The sequence below is a fragment of the Epinephelus lanceolatus genome, chromosome 14, assembly GCF_041903045.1.
Source record: "Epinephelus lanceolatus isolate andai-2023 chromosome 14, ASM4190304v1, whole genome shotgun sequence".
NCBI lineage: Eukaryota > Metazoa > Chordata > Actinopteri > Perciformes > Serranidae > Epinephelus > Epinephelus lanceolatus.
In genome coordinates, this window is record NC_135747.1 from 42,548,412 (window position 1) to 42,559,208 (window position 10,797).

The following is a 10,797-nucleotide window of genomic DNA, read 5'->3' on the forward strand; positions in this document are numbered from 1 at the left end:
CAATTAAACACCTCTGTCAAGACTTTATCAGAGTCAGAATAAGTTTTATTATCTTTAGTCTTTGGTTCACACATTAAACATACGATAAACATATTTAGAGCAAATAGAATAAAGACAAAGTACTGCAACACTTAAAAACATAAACATAGAATTGAAACATCAAAATAGAAATGGGAGAAAGTTTCTTTGAAAAGATAATAGAACAAATAATAAACAGCATAACATTTACAATGTAACTGTTTCAGAAGGAGAAAGCTGTACAGTCGTGTGCAGGAGGTGCAAAAATATCCATCAGGGAGTGTGCACAAGTTCACAGGAAAGCAAATTCGTGATGCATGTGATTGGATTTTTTTGCCGATATCTGATATGCTGCAGAGATCGGTCGACATCACTGATGCTCTTGTGGCAGAATGAAAAAATTTGACATTGTCTTGTTTCAGCTTTTTAAATGTGAAGACTTGATGCTTTTTTTGTCATGATTGATATGAACTGAACTTGTTTGGGTTTTGAAATGTTGAATAAAACAAGACATTTAAAGATATTATCTTGGCTGTGGGAAATTATGACGAGAGATTTTATAGACAAAATGATCAGGGATACGCGATAATATCAGTCCACAGAAGAGACTTGATCACTAAAATGAGGTGGGGAAAAAGATCAGGATCAGTTATCAGCCAAATGAGTAGTTATATATCGACATGTCAGATATCGATGATGATTAATCGAGAAAATAATCAGCAGATTAATCGATAGTGAAAATTATTGTTTGTTAACATTGTTTGTTAAGTGACATTACTCACAGCTGCAGGGAATTAAAGTTTTATAAATGAAATCGATGTAGCCAGGTAAAAAAAAGTTTGGTGTCCATATACGTTTGGCCATGTAGTGTGTGTCCTGAGGTTTTGTAATTGAGGGAAACTTGGTGTGTCTGAATATTTGTGTCTTCCGTTATTTCCCAGAACCCCCCTCCACTACGCGGCCGCCAGCCGTCACTATCAGTGTCTGGAGACTCTGGTTGCTTGTGGCACAGCCATCAACGCCACGGACCAGTGGGGGCGCTCCGCCCTGCACTATGCAGCTGCCTCGGACCTGGACAGGAGGTGAGGAGGAGCACAGAGACACATCTGCTCTTCATCGTCTGTTGTTTCAAAGTTAGGAGGAGAATTATTTTTAAACCCAACGAGGAGAGGAGGAGGTGAATCTGAAAAGCTCTTCACACCGCTTCTCTGGTGTTGCTCTGAGAATCTGGGTAGCTGTCTACTGTTACTGCATATAGAAACCTGCCGGTCCACACCTTCTCTGTTTCCATGGTAACCTGGAGGTGAGACTGAGGTAGTGATAGTCATGCTTGGCCTCCAGGATTGGCAGCACCACACTTTGGCGCTCGGCAGCACAGTAACAAGTTATCCACTTGTTAGCATCAGGAGATAGCAGCGTATTAAAAGAGGCTCTTGTTTGAGTGTGTTGATGCTTTATCCTCCTTTATCTCACCCCTCCTCCCTCCTTCCCTTCTTCCCTCCCTCCTCCCTCCTTCCCTCCTTTCCTCCCTCCCTCCTCTTGTCTCCTCCTCTACAGGCGCCGTGTGGCTCTGGAGCCAGAGAGCGAAGGAGTCCAGGCAGAGAGGGAGAAAGAGGCGGCGCTGTAAGTCCACGCTAAGAGATACACATCATTTTGACCAAAGCTGTGTCCAGGTTCACTCTGCATGTTCATGTTTATAAGCTTATGAGGACAAAACACACGAAAGGTGATTTAATCAAATAAAAAACTCACACTTAATTAACACTTAGTGTGCTTTTATTTTGGCGGGCCAAAAAACGACCCATCTGAGGCAGCAGTTGCCCAGCACACTTTCATTGTATGTCAATCTGTCGTCCCATGATGCAATGCATTTATGCAAAGCAAAAATATGAACCAGATCATGGTCTGGTTCGGTGTTACGCGTGAGCCGTGTAGTGTGTTGAATGATAACTGAGATGTTTGTGTTCCAGATGTTTAGAGTTCCTGCTGCAGAGCGGAGCGACGGCCTCTCTCAAAGACAAGCAGGGCTACAGTCCTGTCCACTACGCCGCGGCGTATGGACACAGGCACTGTCTGGAGCTGGTCAGTACACACACACACACACACACACACACACACACAGAGAGAGGGAGGAAATAGTTGTTTTGTGACTCGAGGCGTTTTCTCCATCTGTTGGCTGATCATATTTTCTCCGCTCTCCGCGCAGCAACATTCCAAGTTTCTGCTGTCTCTTGTTTTAAACACAGGTTGTGTCAAAAACGTTTTAAAATGTTTCGAGTATATCAATCAATAAAATCACAAGAGTCACTTCCCTTTGATATGGAAGTGTAGAGCAGAGGTTCCTTACTGGTCCGACCACAGGTTCAGATTTTTTCCTCAGTCATTAGTTTGAGGTCCACACAGTTCATTACACTCAACATCATACTTGTGTTTGGACATGTCATCGAGCTGGTTTACTGTGTGTGTCAAGCAGCTGTCTGTCAGTAACCTGCTCTACAACAGGAAACAGCACTTCAAAATAAAAGCTCTATGCTGGAAATTCACTGTACTTCAAAATAAAGTGTGTTTTGTTTGCGAGTCACATGTGGTCCATTCAGAATGGACTGCAACCCACCAGTTGGGAACCACTGGTGTAAAGTACATGTTATATATGAGAGGACTTCCTGTAGGCTCAGTGTTGATGAGTTGTTGTTGTGACCTGCAGCTGCTGGACAGAGACGACACTCACCAAGACGACCCTGAATCTCCGAACGCCAGGAGTCCACTGCACCTCGCTGTGAGTCTCACACAAACACACACACACACACACACACACACACAAACACACACGATAGCATGTGATGTCACTGTCTTTACATATGTATTTATTGACAGAACAGCTGAAAATATCGTGTCATAAAATATGAACTTTTTTTTTTTTTTTTTTACCAAACCATGTTTATGTTGTTGTTTTTTTAGTTTTTTTATATATATATTTTTTTCTTTTGTTAATTATTATTTATTTATATTTGTCAGCACAGTTAAGAAATATAATGGAAAAAGAGTGTGTGTGTGTATGTATGTATGTGTACTTGTATGTTTGTGTGTATATGTATATATGTACATACAGTATGTATGTGTATACATATGCATGTGTGTGTGTGTGTGTGTGTATGTATATATGCATATATAAATAAGAAAAGAATAATGTAAAAGTCACTTACATACCCTTTTCGGATATCTAAGTGAAATTATTGTGCTGTTTTCTTTTCTAAAATTGTCTTGATTGTCCATTTTTGTATTATTATTTCTGTTTTACTTGTTCATATATATGTTCATATATATATTGTTGTTCATATATCATTTGCATGTTCGGAATAAAAATCACTACAACTGCTACTAGGAAAGACGGAAAAGTTCTTAAATGTTTCAAAACACATGAGCTTTATGGGAAATGTTGATTAAGTATACAAATTAGCTGTGAACTCACTATGAAAAAACACTTAATTTTTCAAAGACAAACAATCTTCTCTGCAGTTTAGTTACTGAAACAGAAAACAAAAATAAACTGATAGAATAAAAAAAAGGAAAGAAATAATTAAGTGTTGGGGCGTCGGTAGCGTAGTGGATAGTGCCGGCGCCCCATGTACAGAGGCGATGCCTCGCTGCAGCGGTCGCAGGTTCGACTCCGACTTGCAACCCTTTGCTGCATGTCAACCCCCACTCTCTCTCTCTCTCTCTCTCTCTCTCTCTCTCACCCCATTTCAATCTGTCCTGTCCATTAAAGGCTAAAAGACCAAAAAAATAATCTTTAAAAAAAGAAAGAAATAATTAAGTGTTTACATAAATTCTTCAAACCTTAACTGTGAATTCTTCTTAAATTAAATTTAAAAAGATCAAATTAAACAGTAGTTTTTCATTTAACAAAACAAGGGAACAATCTTAAATATTTGAACACAGAAGTTGAACAAGAACTTTTCCTGAATAAATGAGTCTTAAAGTGGCTGAAAAAAGACTCTGATGGCGAAAATTTCATGAAGCGTCTCCGTCTCTCTGCAGGCGTACCACGGCCACGCTCAGGCTCTGGAGGTGCTGCTGCAGGGGGAGAGGGAGGTGGACCAGGGGGACGAGGTGGGGAGGACCCCCCTGGCCCTGGCTGCCCTCCGGGGCCACGCCGAGTGTGTTCACACCCTCCTCAGCCAGGGCGCGTCGCCGCGCACCACTGACACCCAGTACGGACGCAGCCCAGTCCACCTGGCAGGTGGGTTCAGTTTCAAGCTCATGATTCACTGTTCCTGTTTCTGTGTCACGTTAACATCTGGTTTCAACACGTTTCAGCTCAATGTGGCCAAAAATATGTGGACACTTGGTCTCAGCTGTTGTTGATGGTTTGGATCAGTTAATGGAACAACACACAGTGAATTCAGTCAATGTATTGTCTGGAAAAGCCATCATTCAATACTAATGTACCTCCACTGTGGGCTCATGGGATATTCATGGGATATTTATGTGATATTTCGTACGAGTCACAACATAGTGATTGGAGGTTTAAATATTACTTTACAACCTTATTACGTGGCTCCAGGTGTAAATGCTTCCATGACTGTGTGTTTCTAATCACCTGAACATATCGTTCAGCTGCTAAATGACAAACTGAACGTCTCCCTGAATCAGCAGTGACGTCTGAAGCTTCGGACGTACAGTCAGTCACAGCTCGTCTGTTCACATGAGTGACTTCAGCTCATATCTGTGTTTGAAAACAGGTTATTTGTTGTAAATATTTGTTTGTATCCAGCACGCTGCTCACCTCGCTGCTTTTAGGCCTGTGCTTCTTATTTTTGCACTCTCTGCACTGGTGACGCAGGAATCCTCCCCATCTGATCAAACCGACTATTAATAAACATCTCTGTCACTTTCTGTTTCTTCTTCTCTTGCTGCCTCACCCTCTCCGTCCTCCTCCAGTGATGAACGGTCACACGACATGTGTGCGCCTCCTGCTGGATGAATCAGACAGTGCAGACCTGGTAGATGCTGCTGACTCTCAGGGACAGTGAGTACTTTGTGTTTTCCTCCCCTTCAGTTTTCTCTTGATCTGTTCCAGTTTGTGTTTAACACCTCCTCGTCCTCGTCTGCAGGACTCCTCTGATGCTGGCGGTCGCAGGAGGTCATGTGGACGCCGTGTCACTGCTGCTGGAGCGGGAAGCAAACGTGAACGCTGCGAATAACCACGGCCTCACTGCCCTGCACCTCGGGGTGAGTGTTCACATTCTCCCTTTCTCTGTCATGACTTCAGGGAGGCTTGAATGTTCCACCAGAACAATCATGGCACTTATCTGTTATATCTTTTCTTTTATCACTGTGTTAAAATTTATTTAGTTCTTTGCATTGGTGACTGTAAATATCTGCTGACCAGGTTGACATGATTTTGGTTTTATGCTATGTTTCTTTGTACTTTCTTTCACTTTACTGTACTCTGTGTTTCTGTTGTCTGCTTCTCATGACAACACTTAAAACACTGTTGTATAAACTAATGAAAAAGTCCAGGCATATTTTACAAGTGTTCCTGAAGCGTTTAAATAGATTTCCAGCTCTTCCAGCGAGTCATTTTTAATTTCCTATTTTGGATGACAGATTCTCAAATCTCATATGATCTGAAGGTGAAGAATTAGTGAGATCTTTTAAATCACTTCTCAAAACTTATCTTTAAAAAAGATTTTTCGTAAATGTTTTTTATTTCCAACTCATCTGTTTTATTGTCTCCATCAGGCATAATAAGCCTGAATGGTATGATGTGTTCAGTCATGTGTCTGTGAGTGTCCACAGCTAATCTCACAAACTACTGGACCGATCAGCTTTATATTTTGTGCGCACAATTACGAGTGTATGCTCAGTGATCTTTCGTGGTTGAGGTAACTCGCAGTTGTTGATAAACCTGTTTTATTGGCTGTTTTATTCCGTCATTTAATGCTGACTGCTCACTGCTCTTGATTGGCCAGCAGGGGCCTAAAAGGCTCAAGAAAATCACGCAGCAAAAGCATAGAGCAAAAGGTGTTTCTGGAAATCAGCTCAGTTAAAATCAGTAACTCTTCCCGTCTGTTGCAGGTCACATTTTTGCCGTCATTGTAGCTAAAAATTAGACATTCATAAAAAAATGTTGCTCTCATTTTGAGCCAGAGTCTCTGCAGATTAATTCCATACCTGATATGTTATGATCCACAGAAGTTAGGCACATTATAAGATGAATTAGTCCCTGTTCTTTGCAGTCTTCGCTGAAACTCTAAGGGAGCCTGCAGGGACAGTTCCACAGTTTGCATTGTCTGGAGTGGCCGTGATCAGCTACAGATCTTTGCCAGGCTGCCACTTCTCTGAGTGCAATTTTCTGGTTGTTGTCGTCACTCCGTTTTATTGTTTGTATTATTTTGATTGTCTGATTTTTGCCTCATTGCAGTCAAGAAATGTTTTAATCCTGGTTCAACCATGTAAAGGACTTGATTTGAAAAGCGTTGCATAAATAAGGTTTATTGCAATTCTGTTAATAATATTCTTATCATTAAATAAACTAAAAGAAAAAGGTTTTCCAAAGAGTCCATCAAGGTGACTGAATGTTGTGTCTGTCTTTTATATCACACTTGTGTCACACTATATAAAGATGGCGGATAATAATGTGAACCAGCAGTGTGTTTGACTTTCATTTAAAGACGTCCATCTTGTTTCTGCAGCTGCTGTGTGGTCAGGAGGAGTGTATCCAGTGTCTGCTGGAGCAGGAAGCCTCGGTTTTAATTGGCGACTCTCGAGGTCGCACCGCCATCCACCTGGCCGCCGCCCGAGGTCACGCCTCGTGGCTGAGCGAGCTGCTGAGCATCGCCTGCTCCGAGCCGCCGTCCCTCCCCCCGCTGAGAGACAACAGCGGGTACACGCCGCTGCACTGGGCCTGCTACTACGGTCAGTGTTCATACAGATACACCTGCAGGAAACTGGTTTTAACTCTGTTGTTGTTTCAGAGGTGACGCTCGTACAAGAAATAATTACTTATTAATTATGAGGCTTTAAAAAAGTGTTTTTATAATTAAAAATAATTCCTCAGGGTGCACATCATGATACTGTTTACAGTCTCAGAGACAATTTTAAGAGAAAACGACAAAAAATAAGAGAAATATTGAGTCACGTCTTTGCTGGTCTGATTTATAGTTTAACATCATTTGTGTGTGTGTGTGTGTGTGCAGGTCATGAGGGGTGTGTGGAGGTTCTGCTGGAGCAGAAAGGTTGTCGCTGTATTGATGGGAACCCGTTCACCCCTCTGCACTGTGCTGTGTAAGTTATTAGATATTATTTATTGATCGATTTTTTATTGACCTTTTTGAAAAGATTGGGTTGATTTAAACACATTTGTTGTTGTATTTATACCAGGGCTCTTAGTTATGATTACTTTTGCTCTCATTGATCTATTAATTAGTTTTCTACTGAACTTATTGATCATTTAATCTGTGAAGTGTCGGAATATGGTGAACAATATCCGTTGTGGCTTTTTGTCAGTTTGATTTGTGAGATTAAAAAAACCCCCAAAGATGTTTAATTTTGTTGAATTAATGATTTTTAAGTTCATTCACTTCAGAATTCATTTAACCTTTATTATATTAAAGAGATCACTGAGGGACGGCCCTCATTACAGTGATATCGAGTCAAGATTCAAAAAGTTTGTTGTCATGCACAGTAAAAACACAGCGGTTTACATCATACAGTAAAATTCATAGTTGCCAGTCTCCCCTCACGAGAAACAATAATAAAATAAGAATAAAAGTTAGACTTTAAGAATTCAACTAATTACAGAAACAAAGAAAAATAATTCCATTATAAAAATAATAAAAGCCATTTCAACTTTCTGTCGATCAGTTTATTGATCAAAATGTTTATATTTACTGTTTCCTTCATGAACCTGTGAATGATAGTGAGCGCAGCTCAGAAAGTGAAAAGAAAAAAGAAAATAAAATGCTGTAGAGCTTCTTATTAAACTGTATTTTCATAAAGTATTCAAAAGAAATGTTGATATTTTAGTGCTTAACATCCTCTGGACTGACACGGAGCAGCAGCATCAGGATTCACAGTTAAAACACACTGAACACTTCAAAAACTTTGCACCAACAGAGTGAACGATCACGAGACCTGTGCATCTCTGCTGCTGGAGGCCATGGGCTCGGACATCGCTGGCTGCAAAGACGCCAAGGACAGGTAAGATGTGTGTGTGTAACTAAGTACATTTACTCAAGTACTGTATTTAAGTATTTGATTTAATGTGACTTCATACTTCCACCCCACTTCATCTCTTGTGTTTTTGATAAACTGAAGGATGTGTTGAGTTAATTCTCCTCCTTCTACATCTAAATAAACTCTTTCAAAACCTGTGATCATATGATGATCTTATAGACCATGATGCATTGCTGTAGATTAAATGACCCAACAGGATATGAAGGAGTTAAAACAAGCACAACCTGAAACATCGACAGCAGGAAAATGACACATTCATGCAGCAGGAATATTAATCCAAAAATATCAGAACAGAAAAACACTGACAGGAAACATTTACTGCACAATAAATACTTTTACTTTCCATACTTAAAGTACATTTTGCTGATACATACTTTAACTTCAGTAATGTTTTAAACGCAGGACTGTTACATGCAGTGGAGTATTATTGTTGTGGAGTCAGTACTTTAACTTCAGTGAAGCATCTTCCTCTCTCCTGCAGGACTCCTCTTCACGCTGCAGCATTCTCGGGTCATGTTGACTGCATCCAGCTGCTCCTGTCCCATGATGCACCTGTTGATGCTGTGGACCAATCAGGTCGCAGTGCACTGATGATGGCGGCAGAGAAGGGCAGAGTCGGAGCCCTGGGTACGGAGTTTTTTTTTTGTTTGTTTTTTTTTTACTCATGGTGTTTTGTCTCCTGTTCTGTGTTGCTGATTTTGAGTGTATCTGTTGTGTGTGTCTGCAGAGGTGCTGTTGACCAGCGCTGGGAGCAACCTCAGTCTGACAGACAAAGATGGAAACACCGCCCTGCATCTAGCCTGCAGTAATGTAAGTCTCCACACGAGGGCTCCACCCTCCACCTTATTTGATGCCAGTGTCTTTTAAAAGTCAGTGCAGTCCCTTTCTTGAAACCTTCCTCACACTCGTGCATTATCACTGATCATGTTTGTTAGTTATTTAAACAACATTGTCAACCACTTTACCTTACCGTCAGACCACCCTTTCTGACAGGGAACTGAAGCGATTATATCCATATATGCTTTCTTAAAAACAATAATTTGGCCTCACAGAACACAGGAGTTTTCTCTCAGATTAAGTGTCTATGTTTAGATTATTTTGACATGCTGTACTATGACGTTTTTTCATGTCTTTGGACGACATGCTATACTATGGCGTTTTTTTCATGGTTTTGGACGACATGCTATACTATGACTTTTTTTTCATGGTTTTGGACGACATGCTATACTATGACGTTTTTTCATGATTTTGGATGACATGCTATACTATGACTTTTTTTTCATGGTTTTGGACGACATGCTATACTATGACTTTTTTTTCATGGTTTTGGACGACATGCTATACTATGACTTTTTTTTCATGGTTTTGGACGACATGCTATACTATGACGTTTTTTCATGATTTTGGATGACATGCTATACTATGACTTTTTTTCATGATTTGAAGCATGTCGTCCAAAATCATGAAAAAAAAGTCTTAGTATAGTAACAAACCTTTTGCTGCATCCCTCGTCCACAGCAGTACATTGCTCAGCTCCGGTGGTGATACGTCCTCCTGCTTGTCCAAACTGGGGGTGTACAGACGACATCTACTGTAGATACACTGACTATAGATAAATGCCTCCTACAAGCCCATTACAAAAATCCGAACTGCTGCGTAAAGGTTTTATTCATGAAGTCTCATTGAGATCAACATGTGAGATCTGATGACACCTTTAACATTAACATCAGAACACGTCAGTCACACAAAAATATCACCAGGTTTGAATAAATGTTTTGTCTCTGTAACTTTGTGTCCTCTGCAGGGAAGAGAAGACTGTGTGATGTTGATCCTGGAGAAGCTGTCTGACACGGCGCTCATCAACGCCACAAATGCAGCACTGCAAACGTGAGTTTCTAACACCTCCATCACATGACAAAAACATGTTCAGTCTCACTGTAATCTGATGAACTAGAAATGATCAACATGATCATGTTTAACTCTGTGTGTGTCAGTCCTCTCCACCTGGCGGCTCGTAGCGGTCTGAAGAAGGCGGTCCAGGAGCTGCTGTCTCGAGGAGCCAGCGTTCAGACGGTGGATGAGAACGGTAGGGTGACCCAGGTCTAAACCAGCCCCTCCTCCAGGACCTTTATCAGCTCGAGCTGCATGCAGTGGTCGTTTGTCAGCATGGCTGTTTTCCTCCGTTCCTGCATGAACTGCACTAATGAATGATTTTAATTTCATTTATTCCACGTGCACACAAATGAATCTCTAAAAGAGGGTTCCCACTGCTCATGGAGTCTAGAGATGATATTCCAAGATATAAAAATGAGACATTTCAACTCTGTTTCAACATTTTATTACCTTTATTTGACAGTGACAGCAGAGAGATGACAGGATGAGGAAGAACATAACATGAATTAATTGCCAAAGTCTAATGAATGGAATACTTCATTTAAAGTACTGATTTATGATGGACAGTTTATAATAAATATATATATAAAAACAGATGCAGCAGATTCAGATATCATCTTTCATGTCACACATTCTTTTCCCCTG

General features: G+C 40.7%; 1 protein-coding gene across 2 annotated transcripts in view; it reads left to right on the forward strand.

The window, feature by feature from the left end:
* Positions 1 to 10,797, forward strand: part of ankrd44 (ankyrin repeat domain 44) — a 44,921-nt gene that overhangs the window by 27,330 nt on the left and 6,794 nt on the right. For both annotated transcript variants that reach the window (XM_033617291.2, XM_078174740.1), the window contains exons 14-27: positions 960 to 1,100; positions 1,576 to 1,641; positions 1,989 to 2,100; positions 2,723 to 2,794; positions 4,057 to 4,258; positions 4,960 to 5,047; positions 5,133 to 5,250; positions 6,717 to 6,939; positions 7,221 to 7,308; positions 8,140 to 8,223; positions 8,741 to 8,886; positions 8,987 to 9,069; positions 10,064 to 10,146; positions 10,254 to 10,345. In XM_033617291.2, the coding sequence (XP_033473182.1) occupies positions 960 to 1,100; positions 1,576 to 1,641; positions 1,989 to 2,100; positions 2,723 to 2,794; positions 4,057 to 4,258; positions 4,960 to 5,047; positions 5,133 to 5,250; positions 6,717 to 6,939; positions 7,221 to 7,308; positions 8,140 to 8,223; positions 8,741 to 8,886; positions 8,987 to 9,069; positions 10,064 to 10,146; positions 10,254 to 10,345 (1,598 nt within the window). The remainder of the gene's footprint in view (positions 1 to 959; positions 1,101 to 1,575; positions 1,642 to 1,988; positions 2,101 to 2,722; positions 2,795 to 4,056; positions 4,259 to 4,959; positions 5,048 to 5,132; positions 5,251 to 6,716; positions 6,940 to 7,220; positions 7,309 to 8,139; positions 8,224 to 8,740; positions 8,887 to 8,986; positions 9,070 to 10,063; positions 10,147 to 10,253; positions 10,346 to 10,797) is intronic.